The sequence below is a fragment of the Sebastes fasciatus genome, chromosome 17 (assembly GCF_043250625.1).
Source record: "Sebastes fasciatus isolate fSebFas1 chromosome 17, fSebFas1.pri, whole genome shotgun sequence".
NCBI classification, from domain to species: domain Eukaryota; kingdom Metazoa; phylum Chordata; class Actinopteri; order Perciformes; family Sebastidae; genus Sebastes; species Sebastes fasciatus.
In genome coordinates, this window is record NC_133811.1 from 26,319,110 (window position 1) to 26,347,104 (window position 27,995).

At 41.5% G+C, this 27,995-nt stretch overlaps 4 protein-coding genes across 9 annotated transcripts; all 4 read right to left on the reverse strand.

Annotated features, from left to right (window-relative positions):
• Positions 1–853: 853 nt before the first annotated feature.
• LOC141755050 (free fatty acid receptor 3-like) lies at positions 854–5,575 on the reverse strand. Of its 3 annotated transcripts, XM_074614619.1 has the most exons (3): positions 5,478–5,575; positions 3,803–3,937; positions 854–2,055 (listed from the first exon to the last, which is right to left on the reverse strand). In XM_074614619.1, exon 3 carries the CDS (start codon positions 2,016–2,018, stop codon positions 1,041–1,043), a length of 978 nt encoding a protein of 325 aa, XP_074470720.1. In that variant the 5' UTR covers positions 2,019–2,055; positions 3,803–3,937; positions 5,478–5,575; the 3' UTR covers positions 854–1,040. The 3 variants fall into 3 exon arrangements, with proteins under 3 accessions (XP_074470720.1, XP_074470721.1, XP_074470719.1); XM_074614620.1 differs by lacking the exons at positions 3,803–3,937; positions 5,478–5,575 and adding an exon at positions 2,769–2,906; XM_074614618.1 differs by lacking the exons at positions 3,803–3,937; positions 5,478–5,575 and adding an exon at positions 2,447–2,680.
• A 3,063-nt stretch (positions 5,576–8,638) lies between these two features.
• Positions 8,639–11,855, reverse strand: LOC141753946 (free fatty acid receptor 3). The gene is given in 3 exon segments (XM_074612640.1): positions 8,639–9,751; positions 9,753–11,707; positions 11,756–11,855. Coding segments are annotated over 2 exon segments (1,470 nt in total). The 5' UTR covers positions 10,128–11,707; positions 11,756–11,855; the 3' UTR covers positions 8,639–8,656.
• An 83-nt stretch (positions 11,856–11,938) lies between these two features.
• Positions 11,939–16,540, reverse strand: tekt2 (tektin 2 (testicular)). 2 transcript variants are annotated; one of them, XM_074612641.1, is made up of 10 exons: positions 16,375–16,540; positions 15,159–15,321; positions 14,887–15,012; positions 13,973–14,178; positions 13,729–13,872; positions 13,525–13,639; positions 12,908–13,015; positions 12,624–12,767; positions 12,441–12,520; positions 11,939–12,335 (listed from the first exon to the last, which is right to left on the reverse strand). In XM_074612641.1, the coding sequence occupies exons 2-10, from the start codon at positions 15,312–15,314 to the stop codon at positions 12,134–12,136; spliced, it is 1,281 nt and encodes a 426-aa protein (XP_074468742.1). In that variant the 5' UTR covers positions 15,315–15,321; positions 16,375–16,540; the 3' UTR covers positions 11,939–12,133. The 2 variants fall into 2 exon arrangements, with proteins under 2 accessions (XP_074468742.1, XP_074468743.1); XM_074612642.1 differs by having other exon boundaries at positions 15,159–15,318; positions 16,375–16,528.
• An 810-nt stretch (positions 16,541–17,350) lies between these two features.
• usf2 (upstream transcription factor 2, c-fos interacting) lies at positions 17,351–27,994 on the reverse strand. Of its 3 annotated transcripts, none has more exons than XM_074612645.1 (11): positions 27,510–27,994; positions 26,250–26,293; positions 25,885–26,000; positions 24,283–24,402; positions 22,812–22,968; positions 22,624–22,711; positions 22,297–22,341; positions 20,982–21,040; positions 20,708–20,799; positions 19,993–20,121; positions 17,351–18,841 (listed from the first exon to the last, which is right to left on the reverse strand). In XM_074612645.1, the coding sequence occupies exons 1-11, from the start codon at positions 27,545–27,547 to the stop codon at positions 18,752–18,754; spliced, it is 978 nt and encodes a 325-aa protein (XP_074468746.1). In that variant the 5' UTR covers positions 27,548–27,994; the 3' UTR covers positions 17,351–18,751. The 3 variants fall into 3 exon arrangements, with proteins under 3 accessions (XP_074468746.1, XP_074468745.1, XP_074468747.1); XM_074612644.1 differs by having other exon boundaries at positions 25,885–26,045; XM_074612646.1 differs by lacking the exon at positions 22,297–22,341 and having other exon boundaries at positions 25,885–26,045.
• Between the last annotated feature and the right edge of the window lies 1 nt (position 27,995).

A 27,995-nucleotide genomic window follows, 5' to 3' on the forward strand; every position in this document is an offset into this window, starting at 1 on the left:
AGTAAGTTGTTGTATGGAAATATGGCGTTTATTAATAATCGTGGTCTGTGATTTGATGACTGAGGGAACGAGTTACTAACTCAAGTTAATAAGTCGTTCCCTCAAGTTAGTAACTTGCTCCATCAAGTTAGTAACTTGTTCCCTCGAGTTAGTAAGTCGTTCGCTGGAGTTAGTAAGTCGTTCCCTCGAGTTATTAAGTCGTTCCCTCGAGTTAGTAACTCAAGTTAGTAAGTCGTTCCCTCAAGTTAGTAAGTCGTTCCCTCGAGTTAGTAAGTCGTTCCCTCGAGGAAGTAAGTTGTTCCCTCAAGTTAGTAACTCGTTCCCTCAAGTTAGTAAGTCGTTAAGTTGTTTCCTCAAGTTAGTAACTCGTTCCCTCGAGGAAGTAACTCGTTCCCTCGAGGTAGTATGTTGTTCCCTCGAGGTAGTAAGTCGTTCCTGTTCTCGGTTAGATTAATTAAACTTTTTATAAAACGTTAGTGTACTCAATAAAGTAATAAATGAACTCCAACAGGCTGTACTCTATACTATAAAGGGATGTTATCTGTGTGTACACGCACTCCACCTGCATACTGTAGGAGTGCCGCGTTCATTATTACTGACAGGAAATGGCCGGAGAGCGGTTATCACTCACTCCCTGTTTGAAAGACGCACTTTATAACTGTTCTTCACTGCAGCCTTGTGTATTCTCCGTGTTTACGCTTCCGCCCCGTCCTTATAACTCTAAATTAGCTCGGCAGTGTGCCGTCTCTTCACTTCCTGCTTATGTAACATGCCCTGGTTTTTAAATTGCTTTATCCCTCGCTCCTATAAAACACTCATCTTTGATTAAACAGCGTCCTCGTTGCACAGTGAGTCACAGAAAAGGATATTTAACCAGGACACTGTATGTATAGTATGTTTCCTGATGGGACAGTTTCCTGTTTCATTTGTTCCCAAAGGTCACAGGAGTGCGGCAACAATTCATATTATCCATATTTTTTTGCATGAAATCAACAAACTATCAAAAAGAGACATTTACGTTGATAGTTTCTCCAGAGTTTTCATGGAAGAGGTGCTTCCTTGTATTTATCAGTCTTGGCGGGTCTCTGGTGAGGACCGTGAGGAGCCCCCCCACACCTCAGGATGTGCAGCTTAGCCATGATGTTCCTGAAGCAGTGGTTTAACATGCTTCTGACCGCCGCCGAGGAGAAGTAGAAGATAATTGGATCCAGGCAGGCGTTGAAGGTGCTGGAGAGCAACGCCACGTTCCTCCACTCCTCGCTCTCCCGACGAGCAAACCCCACCACGTGGGAGGCGTTGTAAGGCCCGAAGCAGACGGCGAACACTATCAGCGTGCCGAGCGCCAGGCCGATGGCGCGCAGCCTCCGCCGCCTGCCGATGTTCGGGAGACGGGACAGGATGAGGATGAAGTTGGCGTAGCAGAAGCAGCAGATGAAGAAGGGGACGCAGAAGAGGACGAGGAAGAGCTCCAGGCGGACCGGCAGCAGGATCTCCAGCTCGTCCTCGGTGAAGTTCAGGTAGCAGGTGGGTGGGGGCGCGGCGGACTCGTCGACGTCGACGTCCGCGCCTTTGCTCCACTGGGCGTAGGGCATGATGTAGACGATGCTGAGGTTCAGAGAGGTCACCACCCAGAACATGACGCTGGCCAACACGGCGTAGCGAGGTCTGCGACACAGGGAATACCGGAGGGGGAAGGCGACCCCCAGGTAGCGCTCCACGCTCACGGCCGTGAGGAGCAGCGTGCTGTTGTATATGGTGACGTAAAACATGAAACCGGTGAAGGGACACAGGGCGTAGGGAAGCATCCAGGCCATGCCGTCGAAGGCCTCCTTCATTTTAAATGGCAGGAAAGCCAAGAAGATGAGGTCGGAGATGGTGAGGTTGAGGAGGAGGACGTCTATCGGGGCGGCCTTGCGACGCACCTTGCGGCAGAAGGTGCAGAACGCCAGGATGTTGGCGGGGACCCCCATCAGAAAGGTGACGATGTAGACGGAAAGCAACAGGCGATTGCACAGCATGGCGACTGCTCACACCAGGGACGGACTCTCTCAGACACTGGACGCAAGAAAACAGGAATCATGATTCATAAAAGCATTCAAGGATGATTTAGTTGAATATTTTAGAGGGACTTTCCCTCTTTTGAATCTCTGTAGTTGGGTTTGGTTTTAGCTCCAGGGACAGCGATGTTGATCGACCTACCACTTTGGTTGGGACTGAAATATCTCAACAACAGATGGCTTATCATGAACGTTTATACAGACGTTCATGATCCCCAGAGGATGAGTCCTAATGACTTCCTGTGGGGTCACCATGGGAGGTTGACATTTTGTGGTTTTGAGTGTGATGTCTCAACAACTAACAGAAGGACTGTCCTCCACTCTAACTAGCTTTGTTTGAGGGCGTGCCAAACTAGCCGCTATAGGCAGGTATAATGCAAATGTGTTACCTGGTGACATCACCACGTTACGGTGTCATGGTCCTGGATTTCTGTTATAGAGTTTGTTTTCCTGTTTTTAGTTTGAAAGTCCTCTCCTCTTGAGTCTTTGTCTGGGTTTATTTCCTGCTGTTTGTTTTCCGCCTTTTTGATCGTCTGGCTCTGCCCTGATCAGTTTCACCTGTCCTCAACTAGTCCTGCTCTCCCTTCACCTCCTACTCACCTGTTCCCATTTTCCCAATTAGTCACTCACTATTTATATCACCTCTGTTCCTTTTTCTTCTTCTTCTTTGTCGGTTCGTCTTTTGTCTTGCATGCAGTTTTGTTTAGTTACCTGTCTGCATCTTGGACTCTCAGTTTCTGAGCCTTTTTTATAAATTAAATATCTTTGTTGAATCTGTATTGGATTCTTCCTGCCTGTTCTGCTCCCTGCACCGTGACATATAGAAGAAAAGGCGGGACTTCAAGCGACGTGTTTCAGGCAGTAACTTTGCAGATCTTTTACATGCACAAAAAAAATATATATATAACACACTGAAGGAAAGCGGAAAAAGCACAAAAGCACAATGGGTCCTCTTTAACAACTTCACATACTCTTTTAAATGAAGGGATTTAAATTGATAAAGGTGAGAGTACAATCAACATGAAAAAGCCTTCAGTTGGTTATGGGGTTAAAGAATATATACCTGAATATATAGTCAATCCCACAAACTCAATACTCACCACAGCAACACATCTGCAGCTGAAAATACTCCCCAACATTAACAATTTACTCCTATTTGAATAACATGATAAAAAGCTTCAGTGCCCAGCTGTGTTAGGAAAATATAAACCTTTCTAAAGAAATGTATATATAATATTCTTTTTTATTTTCCTTATTGTCAATTTGTCATTTCCTCCACTCAGCCCTATAAGCCCGTTGGTTCATACTGAGGACATCTTTAAAAATGGGACACAAATATTTATACATTTCCTAAAAAAGCAGAGCAAACAGAAGTTACTCAAATAGAAGTAAACTGTTTATGTTGGAGGTTTTCAGCTGCAGATGTGTTGCTGTAGTGAGTATTAGATACAGAGTTTGTGAGATTGACTAAAATACGTGTCCAAGTTCATCGTAATGAATGTCAATGTAGGCCAGTAATGTGTGTGGCTCATTTACGTTTTTAACAGCAGCAACTGAAGTCTATAAAATAGAATAAGAAGCTGTATGAGGCTTCAGATACAAAGACATTCCCTTTAAATTACATTAAAATCAAAGAACACCTTAATACTGCACAAACAACACTCACATCATTTAAAAAAATTCAACAAAATAAAGCTACACAGCCTTCACAAATTACTTTATAAGAAGCCAGAAGACTACCTCACCTCTGTAAAGCTTGATAAACCAGGCTCTCCATCTCTGTGCGGCCGTCCCGTCTGATGCTGCAGCCCTCTGGAAGCAGACTGGTTTGGTCACATGCACTTAATATGCATGTCCTACTGAATATCTGCTATCTCCACCTTCAATAGGGGGGAAATTTAATAAGCTCCTGGTCACAATCTTTGTTCTCCTCGCTCTCCAAACATCGTCTCCCAGCAACCTCTTGGCGTGATGTAGGTGGAAATGTGTCGTAATAACTTTTTTTTTCTGTATGAAAGGCTTCGCCGGTGACAAAGAAGAAGGGCAGATGTTGCTTTATCTCACGGTAGTGCCCGCCAGAGGGCAGAGAGCTCTACAGGTTCCCACGGAAAAACTACACTCTTTATTTTGTATGAAATAAAGGAAAGACTAATAAAAATACAATTCTATAAATCATTAGCACCCTGAGCTTTTCAGGAAGGAGGCTAAATAACGCTCCAAAATTAGGCTAAATTTTGGCGAGGAAAAACTGGCATGGCCATTTTCAAAGGGGTCCTTTGACCTCTGACCTCAAGATATGTGAATGACAATGGGTACCCACGAGTCTCCCCTTTACAGTAATGCCCACTTTATGAAAAATTATAAAATCATCATTCCTAAAATGATGTTTTTCTGCATACTGGGGTCCCTAAAAAGACTTGCGTATCATGTGTGATGATGTTAGTCCCCATAGTGGCCATTTCATTGTAGTGAGACCATTTTTTAAAACTTGACCTCACTGTATAAAATGACCTGTGGTGACCTCTAGGATAATCACAGCCTCATGAAACTTTACAGCCACAAACTAGAGACCTAGAGCATTCAGAGGATGGATGGTTTTCCTAGCTAGATTGACTATAAGGGGGTTTATGAACAGTTTCCACAACAGAAGTGCTCGCCATCCAATTGTTGAAAAATGCAGTTCTTGCAGAAATCTCCAAATGTCAAACGTTTTTGAAACCAAATCACAGCATGGCTTTTTCTGTGGTGTTCCTCAATGTCTTGGTGTCTTAATGTGGTATTTTGGAGGGATTATTGATCATTTTTATCAATTCTCCAGTGGTAAAAAATGGTTAAATTTAGCACAAAATCTGTGTAACAAATGGTATCGACTCAAAAATTACTGCTTAATTTATGAGACATAACAGAGCATGGGGATGACCATCATATACTTCTATCATAATGTTCTAAACCCTTATACACTTTTACTATTTATTTTAATTAATGAATGAATTGAATAATAAAAACAAATTAATTATTTGAATAATAGATAAAAATAAAAATAATTATTAATAAAATAATATTAATTAATTCATGTTTATTTCTGATTCAAGACTAGAACATGTTGACGCACAGTGCTGAGCCACACCTCAAATTCAGGTTCCTCAGCTTTCAGATGATGTACACCACTTCTATGTGACATCTACTGCTGACCTGCTATCTCCCTCTAAAGACCCCCTGTACCCTCCTAAAAAACACTAAAAAGGGTCTATTGTGGGTCTCAGAGGGACAAACTTTACTTCATCTTTACAAACTTTAAATGAAATCAAACGTTTTGGCACAAGAGCTAAATAATACACCAAAATAGCTTCAGATTAACTTCAAATTATCAGCAGCAGCTACAACAACAGTTCTACCAACAGGTATTTCAGTGTGACTCACCTGTTATCTGCTACTACCAGTGGCACGTTTTGGTTCACTGAGGATCAAACTGTCGGTGGAGTCCCTCATCTCCACTGTGGTCGATCAGTTTGTATCTCCAGTCCTCCCACCAGCCCCCTTTATATACACCTCTGTCTGCCTGCACAACAACATTCTCAACAACAAACCCGGCATTAGTTCTGCTGCATGGTGCCAAATGATCCCTGGCTGATCTGAGGTTCAACATTAAAGACACATTAAAACCAGACATGTTTTTATATACGGTATATGACAGTTTACACACCAAGATTTACTGTGTATATCATTGATGAGCAAATGTTTCAGTGCTACTTATCCAATCAGAAGCAGAACAATGTTTATTTATTCTTAAAATCATTTTTTTTTAATTTATTTATTTATTTTTCACTATTTGATGTTCACTTTGTATTATTGTTATTTATTGTAATATTTCCTTGTGCTCATCACCTTATTTGGTTTTGACATATTATTGATTTATTAAGTGGGCTATGTGTAAATTGTTTTTGTGTTATCGTTTTTCATGCACTTTTGAGATTTTGGGATATTTTGCTTCCATAACGTAACGTAACATAACGTAACGTAACGTAACGTAACGTAACGTAACAGAACGTAATGTAACAGAGTGTAAAGTAACAGAACATTATCAATATTCAAATAATATTAATAAATATATATATAAATAATATATATAATATTAAATATTGTGAGGACGCATCGACTCCCTCACTAACTGTTTGATTAAGCCAAGTGTTGTTGATCACAGTTTTCTTTGTTTTCTAATGTGTGTAGTTAAGAGCTTAATTGACTGACTGACTGAGTGGTTCCAGGTGTGTTCAGGTGTGCTCTGATTTCCCAGGTTCTCTCTGCAGGTGTCTCCAGTCTGAGCTAATAGCAGTACTGGAGGGGAAGGGCAGGCTGTTAGGTTATATGAGGATGTGTGAAAGCAGAGTTTTGGGAGAGTGGTAAAAAGAGCAGCATCAGGCCTGCGGTGAGCAGTGTAATTGAATGCAGACGATGTTTCCCTCCATGTGTTTATACTTTGTTTGATGGATTTTTACAGACTGAAAATAAAAGTCTGCCTTATTTTTCAAGCATAATTACCTGCCAGTGTGATGATTTATCTTCATGATTGTTCACCTTGTTCTCCTGCACCTCACCTTGCAACAAATATATTAAAATAATAGATAGATGGATAGTAACTTTATTGATCCTGAGGGAAATTCAAGTTTCCAGCATCACAGTTCCATAGTGCAAAACATGTTAGTAAAAAGGCACAAGTTAGTAGTAGAAAGTATAAAAAATATACCAGATGAAGAAAACTGTTAACAACGAATATAGTGCAGAGTAACAACTGAGATAAAGGACTATTAAAAATGTGAATAAAATGCAAAAGTGATGTAGTGCTGGATAATAAAATATAGGAGATATAGAGTAGAGACCAGGGGATTAAGAAATGTCAAATATGGAATATAATGCGGAATGAGAACTGAGGTAGAGTTTTTTAAAAATAGACTGAAGTAAATAAATAAAGCTGTACATTGTTTGTAGAATACAGTAAAACCAGTCTATAGAGGTGCAGAGTAGAGCTGTTTGTGGTGTGCAGAATTAAAAAGTCTATTAAAGTGCACTGAGTTCAGAAGGTGCAGCAGTTTAACCTAAAAGCATCCCCTCACCAGCCCATGCATTGTTCACATGCACGGACCAATAGTCTGTGGCTCGGCGCATGGTCTTCACATGATCAGAGAGTGCTGTGATTCCAATCACCTTCTGCTCCGATCACAAACCTCATCTGTCCTCCAACTCAGCTCAGCATCAGTGTTGAAACTTTTGGACTCTTTTCTCTTTATTTATTGATATGGTCTTTCCTGTGCGTCCATGAGAATTAACCACTATTCAAACAAGGATTTACAAACCATCTTCAATCAATAAATGAGTGGTATCTCAAAGAGAGTGTGTGTGACCTGGACTAATTGATACATCACCATCATCTACATGTTCTTACCGGACAACCTGTGAAGATTGTAAATGACATTCATAGAACCATCATCTAAGGGTTCATCCAAGCAGCATCACTGAGGTCACAAGTTTGGTATCCATTAAACCAACGCCTATTTATACACTGTGTGCATTAACTGTCCTCCCAGAGAGGTGTTGTACAGTTTGATAGCTATATAAATATTAATAATAAAAATATTCTAACAATCAATATTATCCTTACATACAATCATTACATTTATCAGTATGTAACTTAATTGACTTTCCACACACTGTGTTGTGGTTTTCATTTCCAAAACGGACGTTTTTTATTTTTGGTTTCAGTGACTTCATCCTCCAGTTGAACGTGTGTGTGTGTGTGTGTGTGTGTGTGTGTGTGTGTGTGTGTTGTTGCCAACAGGAAGTTCATTAAAAAAATCTTAAATCTTTAAAGACAAAAGACAACCTACACAACACATTTGTAAACATCCTACTTTATTTTGAAGGACAAACAGACTTAAAAGCTAATTAACATGTTCAGAAGCCAAACAATTATTGCACCAACCGATATTCATTAAAATATAGAACTAATTTCAAACATCAAATTGCTGATAAACCTTTATGCCTCAGTAGTTGTGACTCGTTACAGCTGGATAAAAACAGGTGAAACTGATGACATTAACGATCTGCTCCATAATTAATGATACTAGTTGCACCTGTGTTTGAAGTGAAGTGAAGTGATGAAGTGATTCCCTTGTTACAGCTTGAGAGACAGACACCAGATGGAGCCATTTGTCATCATTGTCATTGATGGAAACTGTTTTCCACTGACTGGTTCAAAGCTCAGACTCATTGAATCATGGAGCTTCAAAATGAACAATTCTTCCATTACAAACATGCGCAGTTTTCTTTGCCAAAGAGCCTGGATTTCTAGGTCTGCAAATAGTTCAGAATAGTTAGTGTGTGAACACTGAAAGGAAAAACTGCAAGTCACTTTTTATCACCAGCAAAAATACTGAGTGACACGGGATTAATCATGACTCCACCCTCGTGGTCCGGCTTTCAAAACAGCTTCATCATTTTGTCTTTAAAAACATTTAATGTAAAGAAATGTGCAGGTTCATCTGTTAGGAGGAGGTGTTGGAGCTGTTGGAAAGCACACACAATCAGACTGTCCATGAATGTTTTTATCCTGTTTCTCCTTCTGGATTTGTCACAGTTATTTTCCCCTGAAGTCCCTGAACTGTCCGCCCGCTGTGACCCCACTCCTGACTTTCTCTCGTCACCTCGGCTCCCGCCTGGCTCCTCTCAGATAGCGTATGTGGAGCCTTGACATTTGCGACGACAGTGCTGTTGCATCGATGCCGACACCCCTCGATCCGACTGAACTGGCTTTGTCGTCCGCAAATTCTCCCCATGATCCCCCTCGACACGGCTGGCGACAGCATCAGCATGACCACGGGCTCCAGGAAAACATTACAGGAGCTCGTCAGCATGGCGTACATCCTCCACTCGATGTTCTTGTTCAACGCGAACCCCACGACGTGCGAGGTGTTGTAGGGCGCGTAGCACACCACGAACACGGCCAGCGTGGAGAGAGCGACAGCCAGGACTCTCCTCTTCCCCACAGGACGCAAATTTGAGCGCCATATCAGGGTGACGCAGCGCAGCGTGCAGAAGGACGTCACGACGAGAGGCAGCAGGAACAAGACGATGGCCATCTCGAAGCGTAAAGGCAGCAGGACGGCCAGCTGGGTGGAGCTGAAGTTGCTGTAGCAGGCTGAGGAGTCGTTCTTGATGGAGATAAAGTTGGCGCCTCCTTCAGCCACCAAGGCGAAACTGAGGTGAAGGAGCACCAAGGCCCACAAGGCGACGCTGACGAAGCACGAGATTCGAACGCGGCGGTACCTCTTGTAGATAATCGGGAACGCTATGCTGAGGTAGCGCCCCACCGTCACGGCGGTGATGAACAGGCAGCTGCCGTACAGCGAGGAGAAGAGGAAGAAGCTGAAGACGGGGCAGACGGGCGCCGGCAGCCTCCAGTCTTGAAGCAACGTCTCCAGAGCCTTGACGGGAAGCCAGGCCACGAGCACCAGGTTGGCCACGCACAGGTTGAGGGCGTAGACCACGTTGGGCGTGGCGCCACGCTTGCGGGCCTTGCGCACGTACACGAACAGCACCAGCACGTTGGCGGGAAGGCCCAGAAGGAAGGTGAAGGTGTAGACGCAGAGGGCGACGCAGTCCTCGAAAGCCAACTGCATGTCTTCAGTTTAGGACATGGACACTGGCAAGAGGCACAGGAAGTCCAGCGAAAAGGAAGCGCCGTCTCCAATTTAGCATGACAAGGAAAGTCTCGACTAAAACAAGCAGAAAAACTGAATAGTTAGGAGCACGGTCGTCCTCGTGTCCTCTCCATTTACGAACCGCGTCTTTCAAAAGACAGACATTCGGATGTCCGTTTCCAAGCTGGTAAGAGAGCTGCTGCAGTGCCACGTTTCTCGGAGATGTAGGCAACATCAACAGCGAAAAAACAAAAAGGAGGCGTCGGCCACAAGGTGCTGATGCATGTGGGCTGGAAGGGGGCGAGGTGCACACGACATCATGACACAGATGCAGATAAGGGAGACGCATCCAGTCATGCAGAAGATGGGGGGGCATTTAGCCGGCACCATGGCTGCCTTAATTGCCCTTTCAGAGGAGGGCAACAGACAGGTAGCATCTGGGCCCTTAAGTGCAATGATTCAGAATAATCCAGCGCGCCAGGAAGCACATGGCCGTGCCCCTTAAAGCTGAGATGAACTGGAGTGCCAGGCAGTAAAGTCATAAATGTGCTAAGCTGATGGTCGATGCGAGGACAGGATGGGTTGGGGAGAACGGTGACTTTTGTTTGTGTCTGCGACGGAGCTTTCTCGCACTTTTATGGCAGAGAATGAGTTGTTTAGTGAGAGTGTGTGTTTGTGTGAGAGAGGTGGGTGTGCCCCGCAAAAAAAGGCTTATGGTGAAGAAAATGGAGCAGAAAATCACCGCGGCTTGTTGCAGAGGCATTTTATTAGATACCGAGAAGTGTTTTTCCAAGAAATGACCTGCGGCGGTTCAAAACAGACCTGGTGGCTGTTTGATCAGTCTATCGATCCACCGCTCACAACAAACAGGTGTTTAATAGTTACTCTTCTGATAAAGTAATGACTACATATTTACCTTATTCATTAGCTGAAGTGAACATGACATTAGCACAGCCTTCTCATACGTTTTTCTCCGTTTTGACCTCAGGAGGCTTTAGTGGATATTTCCAACATAAGGGCCATTTAATTAGCTAACTTGGCGATCACAGAAGCTAGGGCTTTGACGGACATTGGTATGACTGTCTCATGATTAATTTAGCTCATATTGCAAAAAGGCAAAGAATCCCACAGTGTGCTCTAATGTTCCTATCTCTCCTAATTCCAAATATTTGCCAAAGTATTAAGCAAGAACCAAACACTTACTAAGTACTGGGAACTACGCCCATTTTCAAAAGTCATACATGTTATTCCTATGGTCGAAGACGGTCCAAAAAATGTAAGCAAACATGAAAATCTCATGAAGCACTTTGGGGCAAAACTTGTTTGCTTTTGTGCTATATGAAAAAGGAAATAAACTTGATCTCTCTCCCAAATCCAAAAACTACAGGGCGAAAACTCAAACTTGTGATGTCATCAAGTATAAAGTGTGGAACTGCTTCATAGGTTTTCTAAGGTCGTGGAAATAACATAATGGAATTCTTAATTTAGGTGTCGTTCCCCTTTAAAAGTGGTAACAGTATCTGTTATAGTGGAGCTCGGAGTGTCTAGTTTAAACATTGAAAGAGGAGATACAGTTTTAAATATTGAGCTCCATGGGGATTTGATGGAGTTAAAATTGTATTTTTTAAGTTTATAAGCGATACAAACTGTTTATTTTTTGCATACTGTTTCATATTAACATGTGAGGATATGTCAACAAAGCATGGAGAAGCTCTGAGTAGAACACACACAGAGGGAGAGAGACTTCATTCTCTGCTCAGGTAGACATTACTCCTCTATATCTTTACATAGACAATAGTTGTTTGCTGCTATATTAACGCTCTGGATATCATATAGAGAACCTTTAAGTAAACTTTCTTTTAAAAAGAAAAAAGGCAGATGCCTATGGCAACTCTAGGTTTATAATAAATACATATTTTGATATTGCTTTGAGGTGTAGGGCAGATATCAAGAGTACTATTATTCGCTCATGGGGTGAGTCAATATTTTAATCAATTTTATCACTTTTTGCTCTATAAAATATTTTTGTTACGACCATCATGGTGGTGTTTTGTTTGGGGAGGGAGGAAGGGAGGAAACAAGCATATAATCCTCAGGTTTTTTTTTTATAACTTAAATAGACTCAGATAAAGTTCATAACTGATCATTTAACACAACACAACTTAAAGCAAATTAACCACACAAAGGTCTAGACAGGTCATGAGAATATTTTTGTTGTTGAAATAAATAAAATTCAGAAAAGTGTTTTGTTCTTCAGCAGTAATGGGGATGATTTACTCATTTAAGACTTTCTTGGCTGCAGGATTAAAAATATGAAGTCAAAGCTAAAAATGAATGAATCACCCTGATGTACGTGTTGAGTCCCTTTGATACCATCTGATCTTACTGAGCCAGCAGCAGGTTGCTCCTGCCACTGGAGTTAGTGAGTGGGACCAGCAGCACCGGGGTTTTGTCGGTGCAGGAGGGCGATGTGAGGCGGGTGCGGGTGTTCATGCTCCGTTGTTCCAGAGACAGGGCTTCCTGTTTCCTGGAAAGATCCTGCAACATGCGGCAATGATGGAGCTTCATCTTCTGCAGAGAGTGCCTGAGCGAGCATGAGGAGGGAGAAACAAGCAGAGGGGAAAGAAAAACAAAAAGGAATGAAAATGTTGATAACCTGTTAGATCATAGAAGCAAACCTCGGACTTACTGAGCGTCAGAAAGCTTCTGTGTCAGAGCCGTCATCGTGGCCTCCAGCTGATGGACTTCAGCGACGAGGCCGTGCTGCACCTGCAAGCAAACAGGAAGGAGAAGATTAAAGTAACATTAACCCTAATGAATGAAGTAATGAATTACTTCCACTGCTAATGCTAATATTCTCTGTTTGATATACCTCGTCTCTGCACAGGTCCATGCCAGGTCTCCAGGTCCTGTTCTCCAGTCGGGTGTGAGCCAGTTTCAGGAAGGCCGTCTTTGCCTGCAGATCTGCGTCCAGCCCGTAGATGTCTCTCTCCATTTCTGCCATTTCGTCTTCAGTCTACAGGAAACACTTCAACTATTAACAATAATCTCTTTCCTACTAGGAGCATGGCGGGATTAAACCTGCATGCTTAATCTCAAATCCACAGTCTACAAACATTACAAAAATCTGCTATTATAAACTATTTGATAACTCACATTTTTGATTTGCCACTCCAGCTCATCTCGGGCCTGCTGTTCTTGGTGATTGCGCTTACGGAGAGCAAACTCTGTGGCGCGGCGCTGAGTGTCCAACTCGTTCTGCAGCTAAGAAAAACAGGATAGAGAATGATTTAATTGCAAACGAGCCACATTTGACAGGATAGAAGAAATGACAGCAGACATGGTGCAAGATGTCCCCAGATAGTTAAAGGTGTAGTGTTTAGAATTTGGCGGCGATCTAGTGGTGAAGTTGCCGATTGCAACCGACTGAAACTTCTCCCGAGTGCCAAGTGTGTAGGAGAACTACGGAGGACCTGCTCCCTATACGTAAATATTCTAAGTCAACAAAACCACAAAAATTCTTATTTTCAGGCTATTATACACTAAAGAAAACATGCTTCATCAATTATTATTATATTCCATTTCTGCCAATAGATCCCATTAGATGCTCCACACTGTTCCTTTAAGAAAACCAAAGAGGGAAACGTTTTATCATTGCCCGCATCACTATTTGTGTTTCATTCAGTCCTGAACTAAATGACCTTGCAAACAATGATTATGCCAGGTAGTGTTTACACTACAAACATAGCCAGGTGTAATTACATTATACACACCTGGGCCCTGCTGAGACTCATGTCCTCCCTCATTTGCTGGGACACCTGCATGGCCTCCTGGGCACGAGCCACGTTATACTGGCTGAACTGGACCCACTCCTGGGGGGTGCAGGAACTACAACAAGGACATGTCAGCTTGTTTGAGTTAACCATGAAAGTTGAATGAAAGATTGTGCATCGTGCACACAACTATCCCAAGTTTACCCCGATGGTATGCGAGTTGGGTTGGGCTTCAGGGAGATCAGAGGTGACTTTGTAGTAAGTGACAGGCAGGTCATATCGATGTCCAGGGCGTCCATCTTGTTCTGGAGGTCAGCGGTGAGCTGGTGCCGAATCTCCTGCAAAACACTGGGAGCGAGAACAGAGAAAGGTGGTCAGAGAAAAAAAGCAAAAAAACTGAAAATGATCCCTCTGCAATTTTTGTGCATCACACCACAGCGTCCCTCACCACAGCTGCTCGAAGGCCTTGTCTATGTGCTGCTGCAGAACTTGCTGCACGCTTTCAATCAGCTCCACTTCTTTTTTCAGCTGTCCGTCCACGGGGTCATGGGCAAGCTCGTACCCTCGCCGCCCGTCCCTCAGCGTCAAGCATTCGCTGCCGACCTCCAGGGGAACGGCGGTCGCAGCCAGGGCCTGCTCCGTTTGCTCTTTGGACTGGCCCAAACACACATCAACACTGAGGTCACTTCACTGTCAGCTCAGTCAGACTCAATCTACTCCTACATGCTCACAAGTAGGATTGTTATTTATTAAAGAGACAAAGACAGACAGTTTGTCTTTGAATTTTAAATTACAAAAGTATTGATACTTATTCTAAAGGAAACACACAAATATATATATATTTATATGTATATATATATGGGTCCGACACTTCAAAAAGAAAAAACATAAAATGAAGCAAACTCTCAGTTGTTTTATGGAGTCATAGGAGTGCCATAAAAAAGAATAAATCTGTAAAAGAATAAGAAAATAAATGTGGAAATATAAAGAGGAATAAATTAAAAAAATATGGAAATGCAAAGAGAAATAAATAAAAGAATAAATACATGTGGCAATATAAAGGCAAATAACAAAATATGAAAGAATAATTATAAGCATTTTCATTTATTTTCACATTAATTTGTTAATTTATTTCTGTATATATATATATTTATATCTTTAAATATATATATATTTATTAGGGGCGAGTCAAATCCTGCACACATACACTCAATTTTAAATTGAAAAAATAGTTACTTTTATATTTTATTATTTGTCTTTATATTTCCAAATGTATTTTCTTATTCTTTCAGAGGATTTGTTCTTTTTTTTTTTATGGCACTCCTATGACTCCACAGTTTTTTAAGCTTTTGGACAAATCACCAGCGTCAGCGCCTCCATCTCTTCATCCACTTTCTGTGCACATTGTTCTAAAGCCTCTTTCCACCGGGCAACATCCCACGCCCGGTCACCCAACCTGCGAGAGGTATCGCTTTCATCCCAGGCTGTCTAAAGAGAGAAAAGGGGCAAAGAAAATGATAATGGTTGATAAAATGTGGACACATAAAGGACAATGCATGGTGGTGTTGTGGAATACTCTTCATCCTGCAGAGTGACACTGACTGTTTCTGACAGCTTCATCCTCACCGACCCACCTTACAGTTGGTCTCGTTGCGTAGTGACCTCCCTTCCTGCCGGATCTCATTAGAAACATATCGCTCATGTTGTGCTGTGGCAGACAGCTGCTGGTTGTTGCTTTCCCACTCTGACACACTGTGGCGCAGAGCAGGCTTCATAGGAAGTGCAGACATCCTACTGCTGCGGCAACATGCAAACATACAAATCACTACAGTTAAATGTGCAGGATTTGTTTTGGGAAGCATATTGATGACCTTGAGTTTCACAGTAAACACAGGCAGACATGGTACAAGTCCAACAGAGCTACTCTAACATGCATCACAAAGAGACAGCTCAATTTGGATTAGTAATCAATATACATTTAACACAGATCTGTTTTCAAATATCATTAACAGCTGAGTTTCCTAAATCATAAAACTACTTTCAAAGAGAAAAGAGCAGTATTCTGAATGAGCCAGAAAACAAGTTGATGTATGAGGATGATGTACAAAGTGCAGTATAGGAAAATTAAGTTACAATCAGTTAAGCACTATACTTTAGTTGAGTATTTGCATAATGAGGCAGAAATGCATTAGGAAATGTGTAAAGAAAATAATACAGAAATAAATAAGTTTGGGAAAATAATGCATAAATAAGTAAATAAATACATTTAATAATGAATAAATTAATTTAAAAATACATTTCAATTGAATAAAAATAAATTAATAAATTGAAGCTAATATAAATGAATGAATGAATAAATAAATACATAAATAAGAAGGGAAAATTAAATAGAAGAGTAGATAAATAGGGGAATTAATACAAATGTAAAGCAAATTAAAACAGAAATATCAATGTATGTCACATTTTATCAATTAATTAATGCCTACATTTATTTTTAATATTATTTTCGGTACATCTAATGGAATATCAATTTATTTATCGAGTCATTTATTTATTTATTTATTTTTGATTTGGGCAGGTTCTGTCTTCCATATATTGTGTTACTGTTACCATGCACAGTTCATATAACTAGATTTAACAAAGTAGGAATTATGAGTTTGAAAGCAGCATTTTAATTGAATGGACCGTTTGCTAGCAGGAGACTAGTAACTAGTTGTAACTTGTAACAGATATATAGAAATGACAGACATGAGGGGATCTGTTTGAAGCTACAACCGAGCTAATAAGTTAAACCAGCTAAGCTAAGCTAAAATCTCGCTCTAAACTTTCTTCACATTGAGTTTTACTCACCTGAATAGTAGGATATATAGATATATATATAGATATATATGGATATTTATAGATATATTCAGGTAGCTGGTGCCTGTTGGTTCCTCTGGATCAGCTGGTTTCCTATAGCAACAAGTGCTACAGCCGTCTCCTAGCAACGAGCCGACACAACGTTCCAGTGAAGTTCTTTAATAATTGAAACACTGTTGCAACGTTCATGACGTCCTCCTTCTATGACGTCAGCCAACAAGGAACGTAAGTCACGTTCCTTTACGTAACGAAGGTACAACAAGCAGAGGAGCCAGTAACACATGAGGTCACCGTTTCTGACCACTGTTGTCAGGAAAATGTGACCCCACTGTACCTATTTTTTTGATGCTTTTCTTTTAGAGTTTTGTGAATATATCATTAAATAAAAAATATTAAAATAATTGTGTTGTTTTTTAACAATTTAGTTTTGTGTATTTTCTCTCTCTCTGATTTCTGATGTCGGAAAATGTGACCCCCGGTGCACCTATTTTTTTTTTTTTGAGTTTTGTGAATATATCATTAAATTAAAAATATTTAAATAAATTTAAATTTTTTGACAATTTATGTTTGTATATTTTCTCTCATAATCTCATATCTGATGACTGTCAGAAAATGTGACCCCACTGTATTGTTTTCTTTTCTTTAAGAGTTTTGTGAATATATCATTAAATTAAAAATATTAAAATACATTTAAATTTTTTAACAATTTAGTTTTGTGTATTTTCTCTCACATATTTGCCTCATTTATTACACAGGTAACAGTGGGGTCACATTCCCTTTGCTGGCTCCTCTGCGGTCACAGATTTCGTTGTAACACCGGCGAACAACACTTCACATTTAAAACTAAGACAAAATATTGAAATAGAAAAACAGAAAGTTTGACCTCCAATGTGTCTTGCTCGCTGCTCAAAGGCAACCTGAAACACAAAATGCAAGCAACATCTGCGATATAAACAACACTCGGGGGTATAAACACTTCTGTTTTATTGTAGTATCAGAATTAGTCATGCCAGTGGTTATAGTGGTGACTTTCAGTGTAGACAAAAGCTGGTTAGTTACAACTACCATCACTCGCATCCAAACTAGCCTCAGCACATTCCTGACCACGGTTGTTTTATGGTCTTCTGTCAGCAGCAAAGGTTCCCACAGTTTTAGAAGAATTAGGGGAAGAAAAAGCCACCTCTGGGGTGTCCACTAAAAATGCAGCAGGACTAGTGAGCCAAACAGAGGCTGGTCTCAAACCAGCGCCTCTTATGACTGAACCTCTATTTCAGTGCATTACACCAGAGACCTATTAAGCAGATTTACAAACAACCATATTTTTAATGCCCGTTAAAAAATGATTCCCACCTTGAAAATCATCTTCTTCTCATGTATCTGTACATTGCACCTAATGGGGACACAAGAGAGATCTATATGTAAAGACTTCATTGAGTCTGGGAACCACTTAAGCCAGTGCACTATCCCAATTACCTGAGCTATGTTAACACCTACTCCGACGGACTTCTATTAAGGCCTTGCACGAAAAAAATAAAACCTCCATCATAACTGCTTTTGCTTCGACTTAATTTACCGACATTGGATTATGTTTATAAAGTTTGTGAGCTCTCCCTGGTGCTTGAAGTGTCAGTGTAAAGAGGAAGAAATGGATACAGTTACCTCAAAATGCACACCGATAAACTATATATACACATGATCCATTGACAGTAAAACTACCCTTAGTAACAGTGATGAGCATGATCAAAAGGTCTGCCCATTATGTGTTTGTTGCTGGGAGAAAGAGTGAACTTCTCAGCTTTTCTTTCTGTGTACACACTCCTTAAACACTAATAAATTAAAAATAAATGGGAGCTATCATTCATGTCACATTTAGTAGCTTAAAACACAGCAAATGTCAACAAAAAAAGGGAAGAAGTAGGAGAAGTTTACAGTACGATAAAAAAAAAATATCATTAAAAGTAAATTTTCCTGTGGTGGGTTCATAATTTAAAGTAAAAAGAAAGTTTGGTGCAAGCGTGGTGGTGGTGTTGGTGTTGGTGATGGTGATGGTGATGGTGCTGTGCGGGAGGTCGTATTCCTTGAAGCGGAGGTGAGAGGTTCAGGTAGCTACACAGGTAACGGATTTCAGAGCCTTGAACAGCTGGAGGTGGAGGAGGCGGAGTCTCGGTCCTTCAGTCTTCTTCTCCAGCCCTCTGTGTTTGTGTGTGTGTGTGTGCGTGCGTGCGTGCGTGCGTGCGTGCGTGCGTGTGCGTTCATCTGGTCCAATTTCAGATGGAAATTGTCTGTTTTATTCCTTTCCTGGTATTGTTCAGGTGGGTGGGAGGATGCGACATTGTGATGTTTTAACATGTGTCCAGTCAGTCCACAATCACTGTGGTGTTGCATCTCCGTTCACTTCTACGCCGTGCTGCTGTAGCTGTGCTCGAAGCAGTGCGTTATCGTTCTTCAGTTCCTCAAGCTAGAGAGACAAAAGTAAGATAATTAAGATACATAAAACAATATTAATATAAAAAGGAGACATATAGTGAGCTTAGTTTTCATCCTTGGAAGGTACAAAACGTTAGTGACCCCAACTCAGTGTGTGTCTGTGAAGCGTGATTCATGCCCGCTGCATCTGCGAGGGTCACGAGTGTCCGTGCAGTCAAAGTGACGTCACACACTCAGACACGGCCCTTCGCGGGGGGTTCCGTGCGGCAGGTTTTTGCCCGTCTGTGCACATTAAAATTTTCTAACAGCACAGACGGCGGACTGGCAGAGAAAATGGTCACCTTTGAGGAGCTTTTGAGTATATCAGTTTGCCGCGAGGAGAAACCTGCGACGGACTATAAAAGATCCAAACATTTCTTCTATAGAAGGTAGCGATGGGAAAGATTCACATATTTATGACTTGGGTTTCAGAAAGGTTTTTCCAACTGTAGTTACAACTTGGATGTTATCGCTATTTACAAGCTGGAAACCGGTAATTACGGTAACTCCTATATGACTTGAACGCAGCACAAGTTGCTATAATGACATCGTTACTACGCATCCTGACTGACAGCCAGTACAACAGAAACAAACTAGAATTATCCGCCTTGCAGTTGTACGCCTCCGTCAACCAGTCAAGTTGCAGTTTACATCCATGTCGGTTCAAAATGTCATAATTTTGTCCTCGTAGACGTGTGAAATTGTCATAATCGTCATATGAATTCTTGAGTTATGGCCAAAAATGTGTTTTGTGAGGTTACAGTAACTTTAACCACCAAAATCTAATCAGTTCATCTTTGAATCCAAGTGGACGTTCGTGCCAAATTTGAACAAATTCCCTCAAAGTGTTACTGAGATATCTCGTTCACGAGAATGGGACGTACAGTACGTACAGATGGACGGACAACCCGAAAACATTATGCCTTTTGCTGTGGCTATCGCCGGCGCGCAGGCATAAAAACAGGCTCTAGACGAGGCATAGTGTATTCTGTAATTGTTTTACTTTTGAGATAAAATAATTGATCTCAAATTCCTTTTGTTTCTATCGCACACAATAAAAGGTTAAACATGTACATTGAATTTAATCTGAGTGAACACATGGAATGACTTTATCTATCTATATATACACAGTAGGAAGTTGACCTGTTGTCTAAGCAGCTCGTTGTCCATCTCGACTCGCTCCACCTCTTTGTAACTCTCCTGCAGTCGCTGGTTACTCTGACGCAGCTCTCGGATGTAGTCACAAGCTTTGGACAGGATGCCTCCTTTACTCTGACAAACACAACACGTCGACATGTTGAAAGAGCAAATATGACTCATCACTTCCTTTGTGGCTCATTTTTTCTTTTGAATCCTTCAGTTTCTCCCTCCCTGTGTGTCACTCACATACATTTTACTGAACTTTCCTCTAGTGACTAAAACCATTTCAGAGCCACGTACAAAAACTACCTAATAGAGCCTAATTTCAACTGAGACTGTGAGTCATCGGCTGTGGTTTCTATCTGACTTTCAGCATCAGTTATGCAAGCATGCATTAGGTGAAAAGACCGAGTGCACAGAAAGTGCACTAATAGTGGTCAGGTATACGAGTCTGGATGTAACTACCCGGCTTCAACATGCATACAAGCAACGTGAACCCACAGAGGGAAGAGGATGTAACGCAGATGCTAATTTCAAAAGATCACAGACATAATACACATAAAACACTTTCCAGCAGCGTGACCTCTCATAGAGCCAGGTTTAATCTAATCATGAAGACAGGTAGCCATCTGTCACTGTTTTACATGCTCGGGGAAATGTATGGGCTTTTAGAAGACATTATTATTATGATGAGGGCTGGTTTGTGTGCAGCACTCACCGCTCCAGTTCTACTGTCTATGCTACAGTCGGGGATGATTTTCGAAAGCGTGACAATCCAGTTGTTAATCTTGTCTCTTCTTCTTCTCTCCACTGCAGAAAAAAGAAAGAAAAAAACGATTAAAGAAATGAACTTTTAGTCCTTTTCAAACTGAAAATTTCCTACATATACATCAACATGCAACTTCTACCGGTATAGCATTTACAAAACACAACATGGACTTCAACAATCCCCTCTAACAAAGACAAAATGAAGACGCTCATTACCACATTACCTTCGTTGTGCTGTGCTCTTCGCCTCTCATCTCTGGGCGCCCGTGGACCCTCCACCTTCCTGTTAAGACACAGCAAAACAAACTTGACAGTGAAATTATCAATAAATTCAGATTATCCAACATTAACCAGATATATTAACACCTGAACTACAAACCAGAAAGATGCATCTGAAAATATTTTTGCTTTCGCTGTAATTTTTCTGGCTGGTTGACGAGGAGTACCCAAATGCATCATGAAATGGTTTTTATTAGCCTCGAGGAAGAAGGCGTAGACGCAGTCGAACCTTCAGGTCCTCTGAAGGGCGGAAGGTTTGTGGGATTCAGCCACTGATATTAGGATGTATAATTTGCTATTAGCTTTATTTGTGCTAACAGGACTCAAGTCATAGGATATTGGCTAAAGCTGCATGTTAAAAGGGATAGTTTGGGTGTTTTGAAGTGGGGTTGTAGGAGGTATTTATCCACAGTCAGAGTATTACCTACAGTAGATGATGATCCGCACAAAAAGCAGTGTACTGCTGTGGACGGGGCCTGCAGCAAATCATATTTTAGCCACCTAAAAGAAAGGCCCATCTAAAAAAAAACTATCAGTTTAATTGTATGCTATCTTTAGAATATTTTCGCCGCTTTATCTTGCAGTCAGAGAGCCCTTTCCTACGGGGAACTGAAACCGTTGTATCCATCTTTGCTCTCGCCAAAGCCACCAGACTCCATTGAAAAAAACAGTAATTTTACCTCGCAGAACACGGGTCTTGCTGGTCCACCTCGCTCGGTTAGTTTGTTTGTTATTTGGTGAATTTAGTTAGTTTGGTTTCACCAAAGTCTGTGAGGTAAAATTACTGTTTTTTTTCTCAATGGAGTCTTGTTGCTTTGGTGAGAGCAAAGATAACGGCTTCAGTTTCTCATTGGAAACATGGACTATAAGGTTATCTGACAGCAAGGTAAACCAGCGAAAATATACTAAATATAGTGTACACTTCAACTGATATCGAGTTTCTTTTAGGTGTCTAAAATATGATTTGCTGCTGGCCCCGTCCACAGCAGTACACCGCTTTGCTTCCGTGTTGTAACTCCTGTCTGCTTCTCCAAAACTGGGTGCGTGCCGACCGTCATCTCCTGTAGGTAACACACCGACTATGTACAAGAACCTCATACAACCCCACCTCAAAACACCCACACTATCCCTTTAACTAAACCTATCAACACAGAATTCAGGATGCAGGGATGCAGATGATTGATTAGTGAGCCACCAGACGTCTGTCTCTACAACACATGATGGGGGCAGGGTGGGGGCGTATGTGAAAGTTCTTCTCACCAGTTTGAACTGCCATGCTGCAACATCTCGCTTTCACCGAGGTCTCTGGGGATGGCAGGTAAGTAGGACAGAGTGTGGTTTTCAGATGTTGGATGTTTTAAATGATGGATATTGATTCTTTTTTTTTTTTTGTATATCTTCATTTGTACACACAATGACAAAACTAAATCACTCCAGAAAAGGGAAAGGAAGAGGGTGAAGAACATCCGATCCACCGTGAAGGTACAGGGAAAGGGGGTGAGGAGTCGGCCAAACACGTGGAGGAGGAGAGAGAGTCATGGTTCAGGGATGGGATGAATGTGCTGGGAAGTGTCTGGTTATACTCACGCAGTGTAGGTGTGTGTGCGTGGTGCGATGGTGCGAGGGGCCGCCGTCTGGAGCACGTCGGGGGGGCTCATCATCACGTAAAACTGGCCTGGGTTTTAAAAGACAAATGAAGAAAAAATAAAGTTCTCCTCAAGCGATGATTGAATTATAAACTGTTGGATTTTTACATATTAAGGTCGTCTTCTCACCTCCTGCCTGTGCTATCGTTGGGTCGGAGGTGGCCTGCACGGACACGGCCGTTCCATCGCTGACGGTGGCGGCGGGAAAATAAGCGAAACGTGTCTCTCCTCCCACAGTCTCCCCGCCAGGACTGCCCCCATTACTGAAAGGGTTCTGGATAACAGCCTGGAAAAAGGGGGAGACAGGGACAAGTTTAATCAATTTATACTTATTATTTTATAGCTTTGCTATAGTTCTAGGCATAAAGGTGGAATAAGAAACAAAGCTGTGGGTCCTGTTTTAGCGGGATGCACCAAAACGTTACTACATGTCAACACATTTTCGTGAAGTTTTTTTCCTTAGCCGAGTTTCCACCAAAAGTTCCCGGGACTTTTAGATCCTGGAACTACTAAAAAGTTCCTTCAGCCCACTGTTTTCTGTGTTTCCAACACGGTCAAAAGACCCGTGAAGATTAGGCAAATTAGTCCGCTGACGTATGAAAAAGCAACATCACAGCAGTAAATACACTCTGCAGCCTGCAGTACAGCGTGCCCGCCTGCTTCATCTAAAAAAAAAAAAAAGGCTGGAAAAATAACGTTAGGTTTGATCTCACTGCGATGATATTTACTGCTGCTTTAGAACGTTAACGCTGTGAAACAATCAGAAAATAACTTTTCTTCCTCTCATTCACGGCACCGCCGCGCTACGACTCTCTCTCTTCTACCATACGAACGATCACTCTTTTTTTCTTTTTAAATGAATTGAGAAGCCGACAGCAGAGCCTAGCTTTACATTTAATGTTATCAAACAAAGAAAAATGTTCTCCCCTCGTCCTGAAATGGTCTTAAATCGATGCTAGAGTACTTTCTTGTTTATGAATGAAGCGGCACACGAGTTGAAGCAGTTGAAGCAGTTGAAGCAGCGGCGCTGTGTGTGCTTTTTACCAATCAGCGACGGTCATCCCTGCAAACTCCACCCCGAAAGCTCTGATACTTTCAGAAAGTACTACCTCCCGACCAAGGCCTTGTTGTGGTGAAAAAAGGCCTGTAAAATGTTCCCTGAATTTAATTTAGACCCTGGTCCCTGCAGTCGAAATGCAAAGAGTTCCTCAAAAGGTTCTCAGTTCTGGGGGAAAGTTCCTGCGATCGAAATGGGGCTTATATAATATAAGACTGTATGTCTGTGTAAGTGTTCACATTGCCGTAGCAGTTATGAATTATTTTTTTTCCCCACTTATGATTATGATAAGGATATTGTAGGCAGAAAAAATTAAGTTCAATGAATTTATACTAATAGAAATCGTTATTGTATTTCTAGGTACAAGAATAAGAACCAAACCTATGAGTCCTGTTACAGCAAACGCACCAAAACAGTTTACGTTAAATAAATGTCATACGTTTTTTTCTTGCCTTTTTTTAAGTAATAGATATACAACATCATCTGAATTAGACAGAAATCACATCCCTACACCTGCTTCAGTCTCCCAATAGGTTGACTCACCTGTGCCACTGCCTGAGGGGCTCCAGTGAACGCCGCAGTGGAGACGACGCTGACGGCTCCAGTCCCATCAGCCGTTGCTTCTAACTGGTCGTCTGTGACCTGAACGACGCGATACGTCACCTTGGGGACAGAGACAGAGAGTACAAGTTCTTTAGAAGTTCCAGAACTTTACTCCACAAACTCAAAATGAAACCAGAGCTTGGTAAATAAAAAAGCAGCCAACTTCACCCCCTAAGCAAACAGTTTTTTGGCATTTACCTCCTCTAGCACTGAAACCACAGTCACTCTTTGAACCCTCACATCACGTACTGTTTGTTTTTTGCTCAGCTTCTAAGAACGAGTAATCGGTTATCAGGTGTTAACATCAGTCTCATCTGTTTTTCCATGACACCTTGAAGTTTAGTCGCTACGAAATTTTCTGGTGTGAACATTGCAAAGAATGATTGATATTTTTTTTAACCTAGGTGTGATTCTTACATGTTTACCAAGCGACTCACAACCACCTAACAGCACACTGAACTTCAACCTTAAATGAGCGTTGGCTAAACCCCTCCGTCGAACAGCGATTGTCCAATCATAGCTTAGCATCTGTAACTTGGCATGGAAGGCCTCTCAAGCTTTTGGATTACTCCACATGTTGAAGTGTTGTGAATGGGGGCTGCAGTAAGAACAATACTTTGCATTTAAAGAATTCGGAAGGCCATGTGCTAAAATGTGAGGAATGGATTAAACAATGTGTTTTAAGTATGCAACAGAGGGCTCTTTTGACTTTTTTCTGAAGCGGACATTAGTGTGGCGGAGGACCACGGTGGTCCCGCAAGGGCAAGAGAGGATGGGTGCAGTCTCCGAGTGGTAACATAACGTTAATGTTAGTTAGAAGGCTTCTGTTAGTGGACGTTCGAGTAGGGCATGGGTCAGCAACCTGCGGCTCCGGAGCAACATGCGGCTCTTTAGCTCACCTCCAGTGGCTCCATGTGGATTTTTAAAAAAATCTGTGGAAATGAATAACGCGCTCTTATTTTGTAAATGACAACTTCCGGTTGCAGAAGATGAAAAAACAGCCGTTTTTTAAATTTAGTTCATCCCTTTTTGATCCCAATAAACTAAAACATCTTGTATTTTGATATTATTTTTTGTATTTTAAAACGAAAATCAAATAACCACTAATTTTTTTGTTTTTTTTTCTCACATGCCCAACATGCACTAAAAGCATGCTGGGCTAGCCTGGCTATGTCAACAAAGCAGAGAAGCTCTGATTACAACTCACACAGAGGGAGAGTGACTTCATTCTCTACTCAGGTAGACATTACTCCTCTATATCTTTACATAGCAAACAGTTGTTTGCTGCTATATTAATGCTCTATTGTATAGAGAACCTTTAAAGTTCTACTAACTGATATTTTTAGTAATACTAATATTTTTTTAGTAATGTTTTAATCAGTATGTGTTATGACTGATTTGTGTTGCTGTGATCTTGTATATTGTGATCCTGTCTCTCCTTTTAAAGATGTTAATCTCAAAGAGACTTCCTGAATGTAGATCTTAACTAACTAACATATATAAAACACGTTGTTGTGCAGAAGAGAGGTCCTCCATGCTCACCTGTCCTCCACTGTTCTCTGTGCGAAACTGGTACTGCACATTGTGGTCAGCGAACGCAGCCTGAGGGACACCGGTGATGGTCACTGCAGTATGCTCCTCCGTCCCCACCGTCTCTCCTGCAACAACACAGGTCAACATGTTTCTCTGTGATGCCGCAACAACTAGGCACAACCATAAAAAAAAAAACACATGTGAGTGGATGCATTTCTGCAGATTATGATTAAAGAAAGTGGGATTTTTTTTTTTTTTTCACAAGAATATTGGTTCAAGATCAAGTCACAGCTCTTATGCATGCATCACATATTATATTTTTCAGAAATTAAACTGATTATCTGTTTCACTTGTCAGGCTCTCGGGGCTCTCACCTTCCTGTAACTGCACCACCTCTTCTGTTTCCTGTTTGTCGTGACTAAAGAAACAAGAAGACAACACCAGTGAGTCAATTATTTAGATGCATATATGTGGATCAAGCTCTCATCAGTCAGTTGTGGCTGCAGGGCGCCCCCAGGTGGTCACATGAGGAGATGATGGATATAAGACATAAATAAAGTGATATACATAGCAAGGCGTGCAAAGGCGTGACAGAAATCATGTTTTCTGCAACTTCCAGGAGGAAAATTACAATTATTTGATAATTAACACTGAAGTCTGAGTGGTTTGATTTACTGCACAGGGATAGAACAACTTCACAATTAACTATAACACTCCTTGTTTCATTTAAGCGTTTTAATCAAAAAAATAGTTGCATCCGGTGCATTAACAGCACAGTGACCCTGAAATATTTGCACAAATTGCTGCTATGCATTTGCCTTTTATTGTCAAGTAAATAAAACAGTAATCGTGATGTTACAGATTTGCAAAAAAGGGTGCAGTTTCTGCTGAAAATGTTTCCAAGGATGCCCAAACGCATCATCCCTGCAAGATGCGCACTAAAAACCAAACAGTGCATAAATATTAAAAGTATCTGAAACATGCAGATTATAAAGAGAAAGCAGCTGTGGCTGCAGGGCGCCCCCTGGTGGTCACATGAGGAGATGATGGATATAAGACATAAATAAAGTGATATACATAGCAAGGCGTGCAAGGCGTGCCAGAAAAACGTGTTTTCTGCAACTTCCAGGAGGAAAATTACAATTATTTGATAATTAAAACTGAAGTATAAGTGGTTTGATTTACTGCACAAGGGAAGACAAACTTTACAAATGACTATAATACTCCTAACACTCCTAATACTGCCCCTCCTTGTTTCATTTAAGCGTTTTAATCCAAAAATTAGTTGCATCTGGTGCATTAACAGCACAGTGACCCTGAAATAAATGCACAAATTGATGATGTGCATTTTGTCTTTCTTGTCAAGTAAATAAAACAGTAATCGTGATGATACAGATTTGCAAAAAGGGCGCACAGTTTCTGCTGAAAATGTCTCCAAATGCATCATTCCTGCAAGATGCGCAAGTCATTGATTCAATCAGGTGGTAAAAACGAAACAATGCGTTAATATAAAAAGTATGTGAAACATGCACATTATAAAGAGAACATTTGGTTGCAAGGATAGAGAGAGAGCAAGCTTTTTTAGGCCGTGAAAGGAGCCATGTCTGAGCAGGAAGCGAGCAGCAGCCTCTCACCTCGCCGAGCTGTCCAGACTCTGCTCCAGCATATCCATGAAGCTTTTTGCGGGTGTGTGTAAAAAAAACCGCTGATATTCAACGACACTGATTTACGGAGAGATGGAAGCCGCTGATCACGGGGACAAACACACGGGTCATGTGAGAAAGACAGTCCAGGACACGTGAGGCAACCGACCGGGCAAAGGAGCTAAAATGGAGGCCGATGTCGAGCTGGATGGATCCGTCTGCGTCTGTGCAGAAAAACAGAAAGGAAAAAAACACGCTCTCTGGGTGTTTTACGCAGCTTCACAGACGCGCTGCTGCTCCGATCTGGAGGTTAAGGTTATAGTCTGTTAGATTAACTACTAGGATGCACGGATGGGAGATTATTTCCTTCGTTTTGAATGGGTTTGTCCTTGGCTTTTTCCTTTTTGTCGCTCCTGTGGCTGCTGTTTATCCGCGCAAAGCTGCGGTGCTGCAGCATGCAGCCAATAAGATCCGGAC